General features: G+C 36.3%; 2 protein-coding genes and 1 non-coding gene across 3 annotated transcripts; all 3 read left to right on the top strand.

Moving 5' to 3' along the window:
* The first annotated feature begins 275 nt into the window (after positions 1 to 275).
* LOC106405310 (putative cysteine-rich repeat secretory protein 17) lies at positions 276 to 1,861 on the top strand. The gene is made up of 2 exons (XM_013845874.3): positions 276 to 766; positions 944 to 1,861. Exons 1-2 carry the CDS (start codon positions 449 to 451, stop codon positions 1,391 to 1,393), a joined length of 768 nt encoding a protein of 255 aa, XP_013701328.1. The 5' UTR covers positions 276 to 448; the 3' UTR covers positions 1,394 to 1,861.
* Positions 1,862 to 3,080: 1,219 nt separating this feature from the next.
* On the top strand, positions 3,081 to 3,187 carry LOC125588145. Its single transcript, XR_007324539.1, has one exon. It is a non-coding gene; the product is annotated as a small nucleolar RNA R71 (small nucleolar RNA).
* Positions 3,188 to 15,460: 12,273 nt separating this feature from the next.
* Positions 15,461 to 16,699, top strand: LOC106405359 (putative cysteine-rich repeat secretory protein 17). The gene is made up of 2 exons (XM_013845916.3): positions 15,461 to 15,963; positions 16,137 to 16,699. Exons 1-2 carry the CDS (start codon positions 15,649 to 15,651, stop codon positions 16,581 to 16,583), a joined length of 762 nt encoding a protein of 253 aa, XP_013701370.1. The 5' UTR covers positions 15,461 to 15,648; the 3' UTR covers positions 16,584 to 16,699.
* Positions 16,700 to 23,507: the final 6,808 nt, after the last annotated feature.

Here is a 23,507-nt window from a genome sequence, read left to right as displayed (position 1 = left end):
TGAAAATTATAATTTTTTTAAGCCAATTTTTGCGCATATCGTCACTTAGTTTTAATAGTATATATTTTTATTTAAAGGAATAAAAAAGAAAAAGAAAATGAAATTAACAATGAATTCCTTCATTTCTGGTGTGCTGTTTGCACCTTACGAATCGTGTGAACTAAAGTCTAAAGTCATACCTCTCAGCTTTTACATATTTGTCGGCCCTCTTGTCCACAAATAAGTCTCAACCTTCAACTCTTCTCTCCTGTCCTTACGAAGTGTAAACATCTTTTTCTACAAACTGACCTTTTCAAACAAATTTCGTATTGGATAACCAAAAAAATAAACCATATATATAAACATCATATATCAATTCAGTATCCAAATTCCTCTGAGACTCGTCCACAAACATCAATTTGAACGAACCATCTATAAAAAAAAACCTTTGACAAAATAATTCAAAACAATGTACTCTTCATCGTCTGTATCAAAACGCCTCATTTTGATCTATGTCTTGGCCATACAACTACTCCTTATAAACAGTGAATTGTCCTTAAACACGACCAATGACTATCTCAACCACACATGTTTGGTTAGTCAAGGAAAATACAAGACGGGAAGTGAGTACGAGAAACTTATAAAACATATCATGAAAATGTTCTATATAAACAGTATCAGAGGTTACGACCTTTTTGGCGATTCTACTTTTACCGCTGTCCTCCAGTGCCGCGGCGACTCCTACGGGACCAAGTGCCGCGACTGCTTTGTCACCGCCCTCGCTGCGGTAATGTCACATCAAATATTATTGATTGGTTATTTGTTTTTAATTTGTATAAAGCTGCGCACATACGCTTTTGATTACGTTTTAGCATAAGATAAAAAAGACTACGTGTTTTATGTTATTAGTCTCGTGCAATCTCGTTATTGATTGTGGCGTAGATATTTAAAATGTATATTACAGCTTCGTAGGAGATGTCCATGGTACAAGGGGAGGATAATATGGTATGACCAATGTCTTCTCTCGATGGATTCCAAATATTCTGTTGGGCAGATCGATTATGACAATAACTTTTGTATGTCCAACGCGAAGAAGGTGGTAGAAGATAGATCTGAATATATAAAAGTTTGGAATATTCTCGTTGACGATCTGACGGAATTAGCCATCACTGGAGATAATTCTACATTGTACTCTGTGGGGGAGAAGCGGTACAAGGGTGGTGATATGGTATATGGAATGGTGCAGTGTGCGAAAGACTTATCGCGAAAAGCTTGTCAGGAGTGTTTGTGGTATAATAGCTTTCATTTTCAAGATTGCGTGAATTATTTTCGAGGAGCGAGAGTTGTAGGTAGGAGCTGTACTTTTAGGTTTGAATTTTATCCTTTTATTGCCAAGCAGGTCCATAATATTTAAAAGAACTAAAAGTATTAAAAATATTCAATTAATGTTAAATTAATTCAATCATAAGGTTTTTTTCTTTTTTTTTTTGCTGGATAAACTCACTTTTATTAAATAAAAATTACAAAGTTATTACAAAAACTACTGATGAATCAAATTTTTACACATGCACATATTATATATGCCATATGTTAAAGACAATTTAAACAAATAACTAAATTATCGATGCTTTTTTATCAAAGCCTTATGCAAAAGTTGTGCTTTGTGAACCACGCGTTAGTGGTCCAGTGGTGGTTGAACAATCTCGCTCCCTTCCCTTCCTTCGGGAGGTCTCGGGTTCGAGGGCCAACTCTGGCGGATGTTGCTCTTGAGAGACCTTTGGGCCTAATACGGACACTTCCAACTGCGAGTGGCCACTGGGCTTATTACATGAGGATACCCAGCTCCCGTGGATGCCTTCGGCGGGCTCCGGCGGGCCCTTAGTGGCTCAGATTTACTCGGACGGTCTTTAGGTGCTAGTCGGATCCCCTCGGGGCATTCGGATACCATGGTCATCAAAAAAAAAAAAAAAAAAAAGTTGTGCTTTGTGTTCTTTTCTTTGTTGAGACTTCTAATTGCACATTGCATTACAAAACCATTGATTCCATCAATACTTTTAAAAAGTAGACAAGTTGATAACAATCAATCTGTTACAATGTCTTTTTCGCAAATGATGAATTTGAATTTCTTCAGTTTGATATCTACTTGTAAATCTTCCCTAAATATTGGTTCCATGGTGGTTTTTCTTGAGGACGTCCTTTTGACAAAAAAATAATCAATATTTGAACAAAGCGATAGTGGTTTACTTAGCATTTACGACGACCACCGGACTCTATCCCAAAACTAACTATGAATATTAGAACATAAAACTGGAGAAACACAGCAGACCTTCACAAGCCATAGTGCTAGAATTTTTACTTTTGTAAGACAAGAAAAACAACCAAAAGCAATCTAATATATGATGACAAAGGAGAGCCAATAGAAAAGGTTGCTACTAATATATGATGACAAAGGAGAGCCAATAGAAAAGGTTGCTACTGGAAGGATGCCAATAAAGTTTCAGTCAAAGCATATCGATAAACGTTACTGGAACCACCAAATTACGATCAAGACACCATTACTGGAAAAAGATCACCATCAATAATGATAATGATCAAGATGATATAAATTGGATATGTATTCATCCATTCCTCTCACAAATTGGTCTCTCTTCCATCTGTATGTGTCAAATAAGATAAGTAAGTAACAAGATAGCAGATTTTGCTGGTTCTGACTGAAATTCTGATTGAACCCTTTGTTGTTGTTCCCTTGACCACCAATGAGGTTCATATCAGCCTGATCATCTGAATCATTAGCAGCAAGCTCCTGGTTAACCTGATTACTCTGATCTCCCACAAAATGAACCGACTTCTGATCCCTCTTCATAAGCATCTCAATCTTGGCACTCAGCTCTTCAATCTTCTGGGAATCTGACCCAAATTTTTTTTTGAGCCTATCAAACTCGGACCTGTGATTTGCTTGACTTTTTGATAGATTGTCTATCACGATTTAAGCTTCATCTACTGTCTTGGTCATGAAATCGCTATTACTAGCAAAGTCCATGGAGTTCTGATGATTCTCATTGACCCCATTGTAGAATATGTTCAGCAGGTTCACATCAGTGTAACCATGGTGAGAAGAGTCTAGTGTATACTCCTTGAAGCGCTCTCAAGCCTCATGAAAGCTATCAGAACCAAGCTGCTGAAATTTTCCAATCTTACTCCTCAGATATGTGGACTTGGACTTAGTGAAGAAGTGTCCCAGCAAAGCATCTTTTGTCTCCTCCCAAGTACTAAGAGAACCCGATGCTAAAGACTTCAACCATCTGACTGCCTTTTCAGTCAAGGAGAAAGGGAACAGTCTCCACTTCAATGTACCTTCAAGGAGAAAGGGAACAGTCTGCAAATGCAGAGTGAAGTAAACATTAGTAATACGGGATCAAATCCACAAGGATCGATGACCACACGTAAAGCACCACACAAGTTACTAGCTAAAGCGAATAAAAGAGATTGTTTGTTCGGTTTTTCAGTTTCTTAATTCAATAAAAACAGAGAACAAGTGAACAAGAGGCAATTAAAACGAGTTTGTAAACAAGTAAGACAAGCATTGGAAAATGGGAATTCTCAGGGGTCTCTCTTCAGTAATGATCATGCAACATAAAGACAGGGAAACATGTACATCAATGTCTCAAACTCAAATTACAATATTAGAATTAACCTACTTCCGTAGTGCTAACATCCTATGCTCCAAATCCTAAATAGTAGCGTCCATTGTATCTCAGATTTAAAACAAGCTTTTGGTTCAGGTTTGATAAGTTCACAAGGTGCAGAAACATTTGGTTATAGAAACCTTGCTCATCTACTGATATTTCGGGAATTCAAACAACATTTCGGTGCGATGAAATTTCTAGAATCAGAGGCTAGGTGATCAGATAAGTCTCAGCCTTAAGAACATCAGTAGACAAAGATCCAAAATCATATATCCTTAGTCTAACAGTATTCTAGATCAAGACATCGAGAAGTCTCCTATGAGAACCCCTTAATCATATATCCTTAGTCTAACAGTATTCCAAATGAGTATTGAAAAGATACCTAATATAATCAAGTCTTTAGGTTTTGGGATCTTCAAAACACGTCTTTTTGCAAAATTGGAAAGTTGCCCTGCTGTGGCAAGGATCTGGACAAGATATACGGAGCGGGCGCTCCAAGGCAGGGAACAGATGCTCCAGATCACACGGAGCGGGCGCTCTATGTCGCAGTTACAACATAGTTTAAACAGTGGTCCATTTCGCCCCAAAATCCTCTATAAATGCGTTCTTTTCCCACAAGCTAATCTATAAAATATATTGAAGAACAATAAAGGCGCCGAGAAGACTAAAATACCTTCAAAAACCGATAATTATTTGCTCTAAAATGAGTTTTAAAGTATTAAAAACGCAACACATCACTGGACCTTCCTCAAATGCTTTCTCTCCATTTCTCTTATAGAGACCAGCCTGTTCCTATGCTTTTATCAATTTTATTTATATTTTAAACTGTACAAGGCTTTAGATTCTTTTTCTCATAATTTTAAATTTTAGTTTTAGATGAAGTATATGTTTGCAAAGTGCAAATAATCAGGGACTGGAGCCAACAAGGCATTTAATACATCCGTACAAAAACAATCACATAACTATTCTTATCATGATAGTGTTCTTGTGACAGGAATATAACGATGAATCACTTAAGCATGACAACGCAACTAATTTTTCCAACAATAAATCAGTTAACCATCTAGTTGTTCTCGAAAATCCGTCTTAAAATATCAGAAAAATAATTGAAATAAAAATATATTAAATATATAATAAAATACAAAATTTAACTGAAAGTGTTTGTTCTTCAAAATTTATACAAATTAAATTGAATTTTTAGTCAAATTACTGATAGTTAGGTCCTCCTCTTTTTCTCTAAATTCCTCATGGAGAAAGGGATTTATAAAGAAAAGGTTCGCTTTGCAATTCAAATGAGGAACATAATGAAAAAAAAAATCTTATTTTCTTATTTTGTGAGTTCCTCAAATTAAAATTTATTTTTCATTTTGTTCACTTTCCGCAAAGAGCTAATGAGATGAATGTGAAAGTTGGAATCTCGTAACTATAGCTACTTTATCGCGTATCTTCCAAAATATTTTGTACTAGGATAAGACCTGCGCAAGGCGTATGATGAATTTATATGAAAATTATTTAAAAAATATTGTATGAAAAAATAAAATTTATATTCTTGATCGGATTAATATTTTTGGCCCTTAAACAATTTCTTAAATTTTTTTTAATTACATAATTTGTTTACTGATGAGCTAATCCCATTTTTAAAATATTTTAGGTCAAAAAAATCACTTATTGCATAAGAACCTAACGTTTAGGCCGAAGAATCTCAAGCCTACTATTTGGTTACAATGAAACTATGTCAGCTCGGTTTTACATCATGATTTAGCAATTTAAAGTTAATTATGGTTATGAAAAATTTACGTTCACGTGCCAATCCTATCTATCTTCAATATTTTCTCGTTTTTGTGTCGCTTTTTTCATTTTGGTTATTGCTCGATATACATATTTGTTTTTGAGTTTATTATCATTTTGTTGTTTTGTTTTGACCTTTGATTTAAAAAATATTTAAGATTAAAATTATTAAAGAGTTACATACTTAGGTTAAGATCTGCGTTTGTACAAAATAAATATTTTATATTTATTACTTATTTTATATTTTTCTGCATATTATGAAATAATAAAATAATAATTATATATTAAATAACTAAGAAATTAGTTACTATTATGTAATAAATTGGCGTGCGCATATAAATCAAACAACCACTATTGTTTATTTGTAATCATTTTAGGGTAAATAAATCAAAACAATCAATCTTATCTATCGTATATGATATATATAATTAAATTTAAATGATATTAACATAGATATATAGTATACTTTTAATATGGATATTTATCAAATGAAGTTTCTACTCATATGATTTTATGATTATTTGCATATTTGTGTAACAAAATTTTACACCAACGATTTTTTGAATGTGGAATGTTTTGTGGTTTCAATAATTTATACTCATTTTAAAAAAACAATAAAGATTTCAAAATTAAAATATTAACTTTTCAATATATGTTCAACGCATATATCAAAATATGAGTATGTATTTTTATATGATGTATAGTTTAATTTAAATGATATGATATATATATATATATATATATATTAACCTAAACACCTATTAAAATAAAAATATTTATTCATATGATTTTATAATCATTGTATCTTATTATAGAAAACAATTTAAACCTTGATCACAAAAGTTTATGTGAGACTTTTGATAGTTTTAGTAATTTATACTCGTTTTGAAAAATTCAAAATACAACATATACAAAAAAATCTAATTTTTTGTTATATGATTAGTGTAGTTGTGTAATTTATTTTAATAATAAATAATTATAAAAAAATGATAGAAAGTATACAGATTGTTAGCAAATCGTTATTATTTAAAATCATTAATTGTCATATATATATATATATATATATATATATCTTAATCACATTAGATAATTCCATAGGTTTTATTTAAGGAAAGAATATATAATAATTTTAATTTGATAAATGAATGGTCGATAATAGATATACCGTATAATATAACTTTTCTAGCAATATAATTTTGGACTAACAAAATTCTCAATTGATTTTTAAGCCGCCACGTAATTAAAATTAACATTTCAATTACATGACAACTCAGCATGAAACTTTTTTAATTAATACAAATTACGGGTTATAATTTTTTAAATGTTTCTCTAGCTTTCCCTTCTCTCTTTAAATTTAAAATCGCCGTCTTGCTTCCCCCTCTCACCGCTGTTATTGTGAGAGGTCTCTATTTTCCCTTTCCTTTTTAGTTTCTTCTTAACCTTATAGGCTGATCTTCATTCTTACTTGTCCTTCTTGTCAATGGCAGTGAGAGATCTAGATCTCAAGTGAGATTGGGTTGTGCGGCGGTCCATTGGCTGGGCTGAGGATCTGGATTCACAATCCATATCTATGGGGTAAGATATGGGGTGAGATACTCAAATTCCTCCTTGGTTTTCTCCTCTTGACTCACGGTAGTTTTGAGGTTCTCTTTCAAGCGGTGTGGTAATTCTGGCTTCCTTAGGGTAAAGGCGTGACGCGGTGGTGGTTTTTTATATTTAAACCATTGGTCTTCTCCCTTGGTTTGCATGCCTGCTCTCAAAACCGTGGGATAAGCTCGGGTTTGAGGCTACTGGTGGAGGTGAAGGCGAGTCGGTTGTGGGGTAGTGGTTTTGGCCTATCCACACACCGTCTCCGAACTAGTGAAACATGTTATATCTGTTTGCTCCACTTCGCCCACACTCCTCTTCTTTCTTATCGCGTTTCTTTCAGCTGGTTGGCCAACTGTTTCACTAGGTGTGGATTTTTTCTGGTTTGCTGTGCTTTTCTCTTTTGCTCTCCACCCAAAGTTTCTCCTTCCGTTGGCTCGTGTTTCGTTGGCGTTCTGGTAAGGCAATGACTGCAGTCAATGTGGTGGTCTCCTTGATGGGTGGCTCCGATGGGTTAATCAGTGGATAGTGGTGGTTCTATTCATTTGTCTCTCCTTGGCAGTTCCATCTTTTTTGTTTGGTCAAAGATTTATTCTTTTCCATCTATCCCTTGTATTTTAAAAACAAACATCCCAAAAAATTCAATACAAAGGCTTTTTTAAAAAAAAGAAGTAAAAATGACTATTTGACGTGGGAAATCTTTATAAATATTTCTATTGTGTTCGGATATTTGTTTGAGAAAATTAAAAGTAATACTCTTGCGATTTGTTTGGTCAAACACACGTTTAGATCGGCATGTTTGAGTTGGAAGCCATATATGAGCTCTCGTAAGTCATAAGATTTAACCAAAAGTCATGACTTGTTACCTTTCTAAAATAAGATGCTCCAAAGAGATTATATTATAGAAAAAGACAGTTCTATTGGAGATGGATTTCACTCCATTCCAAATCCGGTTAAAGGACCCAGTCTAATAGCTCAAAGGTACACTAAGAAGACAAGAAAGCAAGTAAGAACTAAGGCTCGTCCGAAATCGGATGAGAGTCAATACCGACTTGACCTAGTCAACACAAAATGTAAAGAAGATTAGATCATTAACGGAGGGCATTATATATGCTCGGCGTTACGATTCTCACCCAGGCAAGACATAAGAAAGGACACAAACGAAGGAAAAGGGTGGAGGACCCAAGCTTCAGACATCAAAAATATACCTATTTTAAACCCAAATCCATTTGTACTCAAAGACTCTCTCTTTATCATTGATGTATTAATATTCATTATCAATAAGAAATACTATTATACCTTGAAATCATTCACAAATAGTTGATTTACTCATTACACTCCATATTTAGATTAAACCCTCATCCTAATTTATTAGTGAATCTTGTGATCATTTATTTAGCACTAGAAGGAGGATAAATTAACACAAAATAATTAACCTTTTGAAGATCTTACGTGAAACAAACATCACAGTGATTGGAGTAGATGCATTTGGTTTGGCAGGAGAAGGAAACCTCTCAGGTTCCATCCCGCATAATGCAGTGCAGCAGCTCAACGCATAAGGAAAATTCATCACCACGCGGCTCCGGCAGCACCAAAGATCGATCTGGACGAAACTCTATCTCAGATACCAGCTGATTTACGAAATGTGTTCTCTATTTTGATTCAGTGTGCAGGTTAGGTGGATGTAATGGTACATCGAGCTCTATAATGTTTGGAGCAGCACTATAAAGTTAAATCCCTTGATTTACTTCATTCAAAATCCCTCAATCAAATCCGATAATAATATGTTAAACCAGAATCTCGAACTGGGCATCGGAATAAACAGACCAACGGTCTCAAACACCAATTCAAATCGGATTCAATACTCAACACGCCTGACAACCTGATACACATCGGACTCCAGGGGGAGCTATTGTTGGAGCCGGGTTTCATCCCTCTAAAAACCCGGACCGAGATCTCAACTCGAATGCATCAAAGCCCAAAATCGAGTACCATCAACGTCCAAGGAGGAAACATAGGCTCACAAAGGTCAAGGCCCACCCGGGGCTTGAAGAGCCAAACATACCAAGCTCAGAAAGTCAACTCAAAACATAAAGGAGTCAAATGCATTAAAAGCCATCATAAAATCACCTGATCCATGCTAGAGATCACTCTAAAGATCACAATACTGTTATGATCCGCTGGGAAGACCTATAAAAGAAGAAGGAGAATCCGAATTCTTCCATAGCTAAACTATACTATCTTTGTACCCACACTCCATTGTTGTCAAGCATCAGCTGTAATCCTTGTTAAATCATCAATAAAACATTCATTTTCTAAAGGTGGGTGAGGTAGTGGTGATCGCATATGACCCAAAGAGCTCTCAGAAAACAGAGTATATCCGCGCTAAAGTCTTGTTCTCCGCTGATAACCCTGCTTTTGAGGCGAAGAATTTGAACCTCCCCTCAGGGGAAGTTGTGGTGATCGAATATGATTATAAAAAAAATCCACAAACGATGCTTTGGCTGCCGTCGGTTGACTCATGAGAAGTCAATGTGTCCGTACTCTAAACAGAAGCTCCAGAAACAGCCACAGAAGATGCTTGAGAAGATACCTAATGCTCCTACAGGGGTAGTTCCTACTTTAAACCGTTTGGACGGTCCACCAGGCTTTCCTCCGTTGTTTCCTGAGCTACCTCCAGAAGAAAGAGTGATGGCGATCCAGTATGTATCTCACTCCAATGAAACAGAACGCCAGGCTCGGATCCTTCGTGTTCAACAATCTATTGAGTCAGAAAAATCCAACCCGCCTGCTGTACTGACAAAAATATCCCACGATATTAACAAAGAGAAAGGTCATGTTTTTGGTTATGGAGCTTCAAGCTCTGGCACTGTGGTTGAGAAACCTTTTACTCATACCAAGTCAGCTCCTACTGGGGACCGTATACAATTAACTTCGGAGGTACTCCTCTGGTGAAAGCACAGGTCCCTCTTCCTTTCCTAAAGATTCAATGGTTTTTTTCTATAGGAGCCATAGGTTCCTCTCACACCAGGATCTCGAGGAATAGGAAGAAGGATAGGAAACGTCCCCCGGCTTGGGTCAGACACCTCAGAACAGTGAGAAATGTGAATCACAATTCATCAACGGCGCTGGAACCGTTGGGGGGGGGGGAGATGTGGCTTCTTTTAAAAGAAAAGCAGAAGAGGTTCAGTTGGAACAGGGGAACAAGACATCAAAAACCAAAGAAGATACGGTGGCCTCCAATTTGAGGCTGCTGCCATCCCAATGAGCATATTGAGTTGGAACTGTCGAGGGGCGGGAAACACCGAGACAGTTCGTCGTTTAACGGAGATGCGTAAAAAGTATTTTCCGGATTTCTTGTTTCTCACGGAAACTAAGCAACGAGATACCTACATGCTTGGTTTACAAAAAGATTTGTGTTATGATAAGATGTTTACAGTGGCGTCGGTTGGTTTGAGTGGCGGTTTAGCAGTGTTTTAGAAGGATTGCTTTAAGGTTGAGATTCTTTTTGCTGATAAAAGGATTATTGATCTTCGTGTGGAGTTTAGTTCAGTTATTTTTTTCTTGACTTGTGTGTATGGAGATCCTCTGCGGGAACACATACACATAGTATGGGAAAAACTTGAGAGCATTGGTCTGTCTAGAAACAATGCTTGGATACTTATTGGTGATTTCAACGAGCTGTTGGACAATTCAGAGAAGCTCGGTGGATCTGTGAGGAATGAGTCAATGTTTTGGGATTTCCGAAACATGGTTGAAAACTGCAAGATCAAGGAAGTAAGATCGATGGGTAATGTAATGTCTTGGGCTGGATGGCGTGACAATGTGTGGATTCAGTGCCGTCTCGACCGGAGCTTTGGGAATGATGAATGGTTTCAGCTTTTCCCTAGAGCTAATTTGGAGTATCTGGAGATGTGGCCGTCTGATCTGATCATAGGCCGATCTTGTTATCTTTCTCGCTGGAACCAGAAGACATAGGTCATGGTCGGTTCTACTTCGATAAAAGGATGGTAGGTAAAGTGGGCACTGAAGAAGCTATTGTAAGAGGTTGGGGAGATGGAACCTCTGAATCTTTGTCTTCTATAATGGATAGATTGTCGAGATGTAGGAGAGAACTCTCTCGATGGAAGAAGAGTGCTCATTTTAACTCTAAGACTAAGATTCAACGGCTTCAACATGACTTGGAGAAAGAAATCGCTAAGGTTTTATCGAGTGCGCGAAAGATGAAGTAGTTAAGATTTGAACTGGCTGAAGCATACAAAGAAGAGGAGAAGTATTGGAGGCAACGAAGTCGAGAACAATGGCTTAAGGAAGGTGATAGAAACACATCTTACTTTCATAATGTTGTTAAAGAAAAAAAATCTGAAACAACATATTGATGTTGAAAGATGAGAGGGGCAATGAATATTTCTCTGAAGGAGCCAAAGGACATCTAGCAGTGGAGTACTTTAGAGAACTCTTTATGAGCTCAAATCCTTCTGACCTTGAGACTCTTTTTGATGGCTTCCAGAGTCGTGTGACTCCTGCGATGAATGAGGCTCTGCTCAGGGAGATCACAGATGAAGAGATTAGAGCAGCAGCTTTCTCGGTCAAGGGAAGTAGTGCTCCTGGAGAAGATGGGCTGACTGGTGTCTTCTATCGCAATTATTGGCATATTGTGGGGCCTAAAGTCATTGAGGAGGTGCACAGTTTTTTTCAGACATCTGTTCTACCTGCTGGTTGGAACCACACGCAGCTGTGCCTTATGCCGAAGATAACTAAGCCGGAAACCATGAAAGATATGAGACCCATAAGCCTCTGTTATGTGCAGTACAAGATAGTGTCCAAATTACTATCTGAGAGAATGAAGCCAATTATGGACTCTATCATCTCTGATACTCAAGGTGCTTTTGTAGCAGGCCGCTTCATCTCTGACAATATTATTGTTGCACATGAAATGGTTCATGGCTTGAGGACCAAGAAGTTGATAAGTAAAGAGTTCATGGCTATAAAAACCGATATGTCCAAAGCATATGATCGGGTGGAGTGGAATTTCCTTGAATCTTTGCTGGAAAAAATGGGGTTTGCTCGTCAGTGGGTCTGTTGGGTGATGGCATGTGTGAATACAATGTCGTATACAGTCCTATTGAATGGAAGAACCCACGGGTTCATTAAACCTGAGCGTGGAATTAGACAGGGTGATCCCATGTCACCATTTCTGTTTATCATGGTTTCTGAAGCTTTGGTCAGTGTACTCAACAATGCTGAAGCTAAGGGACGTCTCCAAGGGATCAAGTTGGATAAACAAGGTCCGACTGTTCATCACTTACTGTTTGCAGATGACAATTTATTGATGTGCAGAGCAAACATGATGGATAGTCTCAAGATTCAACGTTGTCTGAAACTCTACGGGGATGCTTCTGGTCAACAAATCAACCCGTCTAAATCCTCTATCATTTTTGGGGATTTTGTGGAAGAAGGGTTAAAAGCAGACATTAAGCAGATCCTTCAAATCGAGATAGAGGGTGGAGAAGGTACTTACCTTGAGCTTCCTGAAGTCTTCAAAGGTTCCAAAAAGAATATCCTGAACTATATTCGAGAAAAGCTCCAGCATAGATTGCATGGTTGGTTTGCTCGAACTCTCTCTCAAGGTGGAAAGAAAATACTCTTAAAATCTATTGGGTTAGCCTTACCAGTGTACACAATGTTTGTCTTTAAACTCCCTAAAGACCTTTGCGCTAAACTCACATCGGCTATGAGGGACTTCTGGTGGAGTAATGGAGGTTCAAGACGGAAGCTACCTTGGGTCTCTTTGGAGACAATGTGTAAGAGCAAAGAAGAGGGTGGTCTTGGCTACCATGATATAGGCCGCTTTAATCAAGCGCTACTTTACAAACAAGCATGAAGAATCTTCTCTAAACCTAACTCTCTAATGGCAAGAGTTCTGAAGAGTAGATATTTCAAAAAGAATTCTTTTCTGGAAGCAAGCATTGGCTGTCGGCCTTCCTATATCTGGAGGAGTATACTCCATGGCAGAGAGGCTTTGAAATCTGGTCTTCTTAGAGTTATTGGCTCCGGGGAACAGACCAACGTGTGGACAGCTAACTGGCTTCTGGATAATGAATCTAGACCTCCTATGTACCGCCAGAACAGTATCGTTGATCTCACACTGAAGGTCAGTGATCTGCGGTTTACTAACTCTTCATGGTGGGGTCCTCAGAAAGTTCATGACACCTTCACAGATGAGGATGCTGAAAGGATACCAAAAATCAAACCGGTGATACTGAACGAAGACACTGATGTGTGGGGTTTACAAAAGATGGTATCTACACTACTCAAAGTGCCTATAAAATGTTGTTTGTCATCCATAACGCCAGCTCCCCCACCCACCACCAGCTCCCCCAGTTGAAAAGCAACTGTGGAAGAATATTTGGAGACTCAAGACTTCGCCCAAGATCCAACACTTTCTGTGGAGAGCCTTGTCTGGCGCTCTGGCTGTGGCAGAACGTCTGCGGTCCCGAGGCTTACACAATGATATAACATGCCTGGCGTGTGGTCAAGAGCCTGAAACTATTTGCCATGTACTATTCTCTTGTCCTACAGCATTGGAGGCATGGAGATTGGCAGGGATTGAACCCCCTACTGATGGTTTCTCGCCTACGTCAACTTTCTTGAACCTACATTTCCTGGTGGCTGGAACCAAAAAACAGAGTTTGGCCCAAGGTAACATTAAATCTTTCCCCTAGATTCTTTGGAATTTGTGGAAAGGTAGAAATGCCCTAGTTTTTGAGAAGAGTCGTCTGTCAGCTTCCTCGTGTGTCTCCAAAGCTCTGGAGGAAGCAGAGATACTGCTCACATCCCTCAAAATTCATGGGTGAAGCCCCCACCAGGTTTCATAAAATGTAATGTTGGTATGGCCTGGGCCAGTGCAGGTCCTCATAATGGAGCTAGTTGGGTTACAAGAGATAGCGTTGGTCGGCCTATTCATCATAGTCTTCGTGCTTTTTGCTCTTCTCCTTGCAAACGTGAATCTGACTTAAAAGCATTCTTATGGGCGGTGGAGGCAATGGATAGCTTGAGGCAAAAGAAAGCTATCTTTGAAGCATCGTCGGTAGAGGTGAGACAAACACTATTGGATCCGAATAGCTTCTGGACACTATCGCCATTGTCACAAAAATTTAACGCTTCTTCACCAGTTTAAAGAGTGGTCGATCTTCCATGTCTCTGACCACAAGAACAGAGTTGCCACAACTATAGCAGAGAGTGTGGTCTCAGGTGCTCGTACACAATCTTATGTTGCGCCTGGGGTCCCCTTTGGCTTGATCAGATGATTCAACATGAGAGGGGAGTTTAGGCCAGATCCATCTTTGTGGCAGGAAGGAACCGAAGTACATCTTTATTCCTTTATTTTTATCCAATTTGCTGTGGTACCTACTGGTATATCTGTATTTGTTTCCAGCAAGTATTTTTTATCGCTTTCTTTTGTTTCGGATGTTTCCCAAACGTTGTTGCTTGGTCCGTTTGGTCCTATCAGTTAATGAAGTATTTCAGTGTTAAAAAAAAACATTCATTTTCTAAAATTGATCATGGCCTAATATTTATTTTTATAGCTAACTTGTCCACAAAGTTTCCATAATCTTAAATCTATTTCTGTGCACATTTTAGGATTCATAAGCACACTTGTAATATAAAAGGAAAATTAATGGGATGTTGTTTTAATAAAAAAAATGTTTTTTTTACATCGAACGACTATTCTATTACTCAAACTTAAGGTGGTTTGGGTAATCAAACCGGAATCAAACAACCAAAGTAACAACGCTCTCTATAGAAAGATCTCGTAGTCCTAGATAAAGAAACCAAAATTCCATTTTGCGTTTTTGGAATGTGAGTGATCTTGAAATCTGGAAAGCATATTTGAAGGGTTTTTATGACCTCCAATTCAGTTGCAAAACTTGGCCACTCATGAGACTCTTTTAACATTGCAATCAGATGCTTTATAAATGTTAATTCATAATGGAATGTTGTTTTAATAAATAAAATGAATGGGATGTTGATTCATAAAAAAAAAATTGTTGTTTTAATATGGGAAATTTGCCGCTATGTACACAAAAAAAATCCAAAGTACACTAACTAATTAACTAAAAACACCTCATCTCTCGTACTTTCTCTTCTTATCTCTCTCTCTACTATCTCTCCAAAAAATGGAACTTCATTTTTTTTTGGTTATTTGGCAAATAAGACCTTTTAATATTATAGATTTTTATTTAAAAAAGGAAGAAAAAAAAAGAAAAATAATTAACAATGAATTCCTTCATTTCTGGTTTGCTGTTTGCACCTTACGAATCGTGTGAACTGATTCACACCTCTCAGCTTTTACATTTTTGTCGGCCCTCTTGTCGCCAAATAAGTCTCAACCTTCAACTCTTCTCTCCTGTCCTTACAAAGTGTAAACATCCTTTTCTACAAACTGACCTTTGAAAACAAATTTCGTATTGGGTAACCAAAAAAAACCATAGATATATAAAAATCATATATATCTCAGTAACCAAATCCCTATGAGACTCGTCCATAAACATCAATCTCAACGAACCATCTATAGAAATTTTTTTGACAAAAATAATTCAAAATAATGTACTCTTCATCCTCTGTATCACGCATCATTTTGATCTATGTCTCGGCCATACAACTACTCCTTATAAACAGCAAATTGTCCTTAAACGTGACCAATGAGTATCTCAACCACACATGCTTGGTTAGTCAAGGAAAATACAAGTTGGGAAGTGAGTACGATAAACTTTTTAAAAACATCATGAAAATGTTCTATAAAAACAGTATCAGAGGTTACGACCTTTTTGGCGATTCTACTTTTACCGCTATCCTCCAGTGCCGCGGCGACTCCTACGGGCCCAAGTGCCGCGACTGTTTTGTCACCGCCCTCGCTGCGGTAATGTCACCTCAATATTATTGATTAGTTATTGTTTTAATTTGTATAAAGCTGCGCACGTACAGCTTTTGATTATGTCTTAGCATATGACCAAAAAAAAACTACTTTATATATGTTAATTAGCCTCGTGCAATCCCGTTATTGATTGTGGCGCGGATATATGTATATTACAGCTTCGTAGGAGATGTCCATGGTACAAGGGGAAGATAATATGGTATGACCAATGTCTTCTTTCGATGGATTCCAAATATTCTGTTGGGCAGATCGATTACGACAATAACTTTTGTATGTCCAACGCGAAGAAGGTGGTAGAAGATGGAGTCACATTTATACAAGTTTGGAATATTCTCATTGGCGATCTGACGAAATTAGCCACCACTGGAGATAATTACACACTGTACTCTGTGGGGGAGAAGCGGTACAAGGGTGATATGATATATGGAATGGTGCAGTGTGCGGTAGACTTATCGCGAAAAGCTTGTCAGGAGTGTGTGTTGTATAATAGATTTCATTTTCAAGTTTGCGTGAATGATATGCGAGGAGCGAGAGTTGTAGGCAGGAGCTGTACTTTTAGGCTTGAGTTTTACCCTTTTATTGCCAAGCAGGTCCGTAATATTTAAAAGAGCTAAAAGTATTAAAATAAGATTCAGTTAGTGTAAACTTTATTATATCATAAGGTTTCTTTTTTTTTTCTGGATAAAATCACTTTTATTAAATAAAAAATTACAAATTATTACGGAAGCTACTGATGAATCAAATTTTTACATATGCACATATATATGCCATATGCTCAAAAACAATTTAAACAAATTAGTAAATTATCATGCTTTTTATCAAAGCCTTACTTGCAAAATTATTACTAATCCGCTATGATCCTTATCCGAAACTGATCTTTTTATGCAAATGTTGTGCTTGGTGTTCTTTTCCTTGTTGAGACTTCTAATTGCACATTGCATTACAAAACCATTGATTCCATCAATACTTTTGAAAAGTAGACAAGTTGATATCAATCAATCTGTAACAATGTCTTTTTCGCAAATAATGAATTTGAATTTCTTCAACTTGAACTATACTCGTAATATTCCTTAAAATATTTGGTGGTTTTTCTTGAGGGCGTCCTTTTGACAACAAATTGATCAACATTTGAACAAAGCTATAGTGGTTTAAATTTTTTGAAAAAATTACATGGACATAGATTCCAAATTTATAAAACGGCCCCCAAATTTATAAAAAAAAAATTTATTGAAATCTTTATTAAATCGCCTATGACACCCAAAATCTTAATACTGGTGGGCCATACAGTATCCCAAAACTAATTATAAACCTGGATAAACACATTACACCTTCACCAGCAATAATGCTAGAATTTTTACTTTTAGAACAAGAAAAACAACCGAAAGCAATCCAATACATGATGACCAAGGAGAGCCAAAAGAAAAGGTTGCCACCGAAAGGATGCCACTAAAGTTTCAGTTAAAACATATCGATAAACGTTACTGGAACCACCAATCACGATCAAGACACCATTATTGGAGAAAAATCATCATCAATAATGATAAGATGAAGATGATGTAAATTGCATGTGTATTCATCCATTCCTCTCACAATTAGTCTCTCTCCCATATGTATGTGTCAAATAAGATAAATAAAGTAAAAAGAATCAAATAACACGACCAAAGCGGTACCGTCACTCTTTGAGGGGACGGGGAGAGAAAAAAACAGTTATTTCAATCAAAAGTTTTTAGCATCAACTGCATGCTACTCTTTTTAATGAATGTTTAAATAGTAAAACAACAATATAATGACCGAGTAAAAGAGTTCTCTCCTATTTAGTTGCTTTAGGCTTGATCTCTTGTCCCAAACCAGGTAACTGGACTTTCATCAAATGCATTCTCTCCATTTCTCTTATAGAAAACAGCCTGGTTCTTATGCTTTTATTAATTTTATTTATATTTTAAACTTTACATGGCTTTGAGATTCTTTTTCTCTTAATTTTTAAATTTATTTTGATTGAAATACATATTTTCAAATACCAAATGATCTGGGACAGAGCCAACAACGTATTTAATACATCCATACAAAAACAATCGCATACTAGTCCAGTTACCCAAACCAGGTAACTGGACTTTCATCAGATGCATTCTAACATCCTGGTTCTTATGCTTTTATTAATTTTATTTATATTTTAAACTGTACATGGCTTTGAAATTCTTTTTCTCTTAATTTTTAAATTTATTGTAGATTGAGGTACATGTTTTCAAATAGCAAATGATCTGGGACCGAGCCAACAAGGTAGTTTAATACACCCGTACAAAAAAACCGCATACTATTCTCATTAGTCCTGTGATTTCGGTTTTCCGAAACTGAACCAAACCAATTTTTTGGTTTTTGGTTTTCGGTTAACCAATAATTTGAAAAATAGTTCCAAAAATAACCGATTAAAGTATTGGTTTGGTTCGGTTCAGAATTCAGTTAATTTTGGAATTAATAAATTTTCGAAAATAACCAATTATGATTATAAATTAATTGGAAATCAAAAATATTCGGTTAATTTTGGTTTCTTGGTTAGTCAGTTATTTTGGTTACTATGTCTTTACGGGTTATTTTGTTATTTCGGTTTGTCGGTTAATTTCGGTTAATCGGATAATCTGTTGAAATTTACAAAACTAAATCAAACACACAAGAAATTAAAACACAATACATTCCTTTTCCAATCCGATACACTCATTCCATTGCTCAAAATTCAAACCAAATACATCTATTTCCCAATCATTAACAACAGTACATAAAACATTTTGAATCTAAGTCTCTTTTCAACAACCACACATTCAAAAAGGCAAAGATATTATAGATTCAAATGGTAGTTTAACCAGAAATAGAGAAAGGAAACCTTAACTTAAATCCAAAAAACAGAGAAAGAGCCAAAAAAAGAACATGCCTTCAACACCCTCACCTCACTCTCACACTCCTACCTGCAATTTATTAAGGTAAAACTCAGTTCAAAAAATACAAAGTAAGTAAAGAGACTGAACACTAAGAAGATGACATTACCTCTAATCCTACTTGGTAGTTCCAGAGTCTATGCATATTAACAAACACAAGTAGCACAAAATACATTATATACTAACAGAAGAAGTGAAAGGTTTACCTAAAGACTCATCAAAATCCAATTCTTCAAAATTCTGAACCAAACTTGCAAGCTTCTCGGCATGTATATTATTTCGAAGCCGTGTGCATATGAGTGCTTGATTTCTGTGTGTTTACCACATGCCAATTAACCTAATGTGCACGCTACCACAGTCGAATGGTATATCGATGAAGCACTTTAGAATCGAATCCACAAGGAACTAATGATCTATAACACTAAGAATACACAAATTAACTTTTCCAATCTAAGCAAATAAGAAGATGGATGATTTGTAACAAGCTAAGACCCTAGAAATATAAACAAGGTGATCTCAAATCCAATCAAGAAATAAGTGCAAGAATTCAATCAAATGCTAATGATGGCTCCATGGACAATGATAATTGATATAAAGTGATCAAGGTTTAATCTAGGATGTTCAAACAAAACAATCAACAAGTTTATAGGTCTAGATCTCATTCAAATAGATTAATCCACTTCCGTGACAATAATTGCTATGCTAATCATGCATTAACCATCAACTCCCATTTGCCTAACACATTCAAGAATGCATTGTGTTCAAGTCTACTAACCATCTAGCAATCCTAACATCAAATCCCTTTGGTTATTCAAGCTAGATCAATACTAAGTTTATTCAAGCATTTTAACAAACATTTTCCGGGCGTAAATAACTTAAGGTCTAGATGAGAGTGATCAAGTCTAATCTATCATTAAGAACACTTAGTAAGCATAAAACAATGTTAATCAAGCAAGAAAAATCCTAATTATCCACCTAATCACCCTAATCTATCTAACCCATGAATCACAAGGTCACACTAATCACTAATCTTCATGAAAAACCTTAACCCCATGTAAAGACCAAGGTTAATCATGTTAATGAGCAAAACAAACACAAATATAAGATGAAGTACTTCCTAAGATTATCAAAACATTCAAGCTTTTACAAAAGTAAACAAAGTCTTGAGAGAAAATGAGATAAAAATCCATGTTTTAGGTCTAAAACTATTTATAGTAGCTTTAAAACTTGAACCGGGTCAACCTGACAAACCCAGGACCCAAAAATAAATGGGTAAGTTATTGCGGTGTCGACCACGGACGGCGTTTGTCCGCTGTGGAATCCTGCGGCCGACCAGCTTCAAGTCACCTTCTCTGCCCGAAATATATGGACGGTTCGGTTCGTGGCCTTAGTCTGCAGTCGACCCATTTCTTGGCTCATTCGTCCAATGCTCAATGTCCACTTATTATGACCCAAGATGGCTCCAAACACTTCTAAAAACTCCAAAAGGATACTCCAATACCTACTAATGACATTTGCATGGGAATGTAACCTAATGATACCTGAATACTAATCTAAATGATCAATATGCATACTAAATGGATGGTTAATTCAATGAAAAATACAAGATATCAATGCTTGGATCATATATGGTGTTAGACAGCTCCGATAAGGATCTAAAATCCTACCACTAGTACTAAATGCCGACTCTGAAGAAACGTAAGAGACCTGGACAGCTAAAACATCCTTCACCAGTTCTGAGAGGATTGCATACTTAGCAGAATTATGACTCCACCATGACAACACATCAAATTCCCTTCCCATCCTATCTGAGGTCCGTGGCACTGATCTTTCCATCAGGTAAATATCAAGCTCACTACTGCCTTCATCATTTGCAACCTTGGATTCCATCTCTGAGTACAGAGAATCCCTTCCCTCATACTCTTCATCATCATCAGAGATGTCAAACATGTTACCAATCTCCGACATTGTCACTAGTGTTACCAACACTATCTCCTTGTTATTGTGGGCACATATTCACTGCCTACTCCTCATACCGATCTTTTATCAATGTCCTAATTGAAGTTCTAAGATGGGTACTCTCTACACTGTCCTCACCATAGAGCTTGTCAAAACAAATGCAAGCAAACTGCATCTTGTTTCTTGGATCAAACACGCTTGCAATGATGATAAGAGGATTCATGTTGATAAGGCCATCCCAAAATTTCTTAAACTTGTTCCTCATCTCCCTTGCTTGAATCTGTAGAAGTCCATATTTGTTGTTGCTCAAACTGATGAGGTTCCTCTCAATGACGACAATCTCATTGTAAAATTTAGTTGAAATCAATGTTTTAGATGCTGAAAACGCCAACGTGCAACCAAAAAAGAACTTAAAGAATTTCACCAACCTCTGCAATTCACCCCACCCGTGAGAAGTTGGAGGTCCAACCTTTTTATGTCCATTCTCTTCTCCTTCGTTGAAGTAACCATTGTACAACATATCTTCTGGTAAAAGCTTTTTCAAAACAACCCTAAACTTTTACGCAACACACATCATCAGATATGTTGCGTTCCACCTCGTAATACAGTCCAAAGACAAGCTTCCTCTAATAAGTTTTCCTGTGAGGACCCTCAACTGAGATGATTGTAGCCATGAACCAGATGATCTTACATACTTGACCGCATTTCTAATAGCCACCACACTCTCTTTTACCTCAGCTAAACCATCCCTCACTATTAAATTTAAAATGTGGGCACATCAACACATATGCAACAACACCCCATTCCTAACTAAAGCATCTGGTCCTACTTGCCTTATCATTCCCTTTAACGTTGTCTACTGTTATTGTGAACACCTTCTCAATTCCTCAATCCTCAAGACATTGAATCAGATGTTCAGCAATCTTTTCTCCTTTATGATCTGTCACTGGGTTGATGCTAATAATCCTCTTCTGCATATTCCAGTTTCTGTCAATCCAGTGAGCCATCACAACCATGTAGTTGTAAGAGGTTCACTACAAGAATTATGTACATTCTTAGCTCACGAAAAACGCTATAATAGGGCTTTCATAGCGTTTTCTCATATGCTATGTCATCGGCAGCCATCATAGGCACCCCATCTACGATAGCATTTTTTAAACGCTATGAAATAACCAGATACGATAGCAATACTTGAATGTTGCTATTAATTTAAATATAGCACTATTTTTTCGTTACAAATTGATTATGATTTATACATTCGTGCTATGATATATCTTTTTATAATAAACTAAAAATAATTATAATTAAAATAAAATAATTGACAATTAAACGGAAAGTTGTTTTATAATTAAAAATAAAATAAATTTTATTTATAAATTAAGATTGGTTTACAAATAAATTCTGGTTTACAAAATTAAACCAGAAATTAAAAGCCAAAGTCAAACTACCACAATTCCAACTCGGTTTAAACTAAACCGAATAAAAAAAAGCTAAACCTAAAAAAAGAAAAGAAGAATCCAGCCGTTTCCTCTCCTCCATGAGACTTCGTCAACTCCATCAGCTTTTTACACCGACACCTCCACCTCCACCAGCTCCGATTGCCATGGCTCAAGCGAAGACTCAGTCTGGTGGTAGAGCCACCGGTGTTACGGCTGAGCGACAAACTCATATGCTTGCCACGCCTTCTCCGCCGTGAGGCTTCTTATGCCCCCACCATCACGATTCTTCTACCTCCTCTGCTGTCAAGCTTCTTCTGACTCCTCCCTCCCGATCTGTTTCCTATCTTCTTCATGTTTTAAATCTGCATCTGAAGAAAGGAAAAACTTTGAGGATATAAGAAATAAAAAGAGTAATCAGGTAGAGTAGTGGAGAACGAGGGGGTGGAAATTGAGATAATTCTGTCGGAGGTGATGGTGGTGGTTGTTGAGAAAGTTTAGATTCACGAAGGAGACATATTGAGAGATAGATTAGAGGATACGAAGAGATCAGAGGAGAGAAAGAAAGAAAGAGATATGAAGAAAAAGTGTATTTTTTATCTTAGTGCATTTTGGTCCGTTGGATTCATTTTTATCAATGGATGTGGTTACACAAAGCATGATCCTCACCCTTCTATGTGATAGGCTACTTTCTGTTGACCAACGAGATGTTATGTATTTGTTTTCCTATTGTCTTTTAACACCATTGATTTCTTATTCTATTTTGTTTTTTTATATATAAAATATTTATGATAAATTTCGTTAATATAAATTATTTTGAGAAAAAAAAATCTAAGATTTAGAATTCACAAATTAAATTGTTTAGATTTAAATTTAAAATTTTAAACTTTGTGATTGATATTTGGGTATAGTATTGAAATTTAATTTCAAAGTTTAAGATTAATTTATAGTATTCAGAGTTTAGTTTAAATTTTAGTGTTTATTATATAAGGTGTATAGCATATATGAGAGTTATATTTAATAAGTATATTTTGATTATATCAGTTAAAAAAAATATTTACTGTTTATGTTTAGTTTAGAGTGGAATTTGAGAATAAAATTCAAAAAATTAGATTTGTAATTTATGTGTTAAGATTTGGTGTTTAAGTTAGAAAATATTAGTTTTACAGGGTAAATTTATAATTTATGGTCTAGTACATAGGGTTCA

This window comes from Brassica napus, chromosome C5 (assembly GCF_020379485.1).
Source record: "Brassica napus cultivar Da-Ae chromosome C5, Da-Ae, whole genome shotgun sequence".
Taxonomy (NCBI): domain Eukaryota; kingdom Viridiplantae; phylum Streptophyta; class Magnoliopsida; order Brassicales; family Brassicaceae; genus Brassica; species Brassica napus.
Note: the sequence above shows the minus strand (reverse complement) of the source record. Positions and strands in the feature narration are given on the sequence as shown.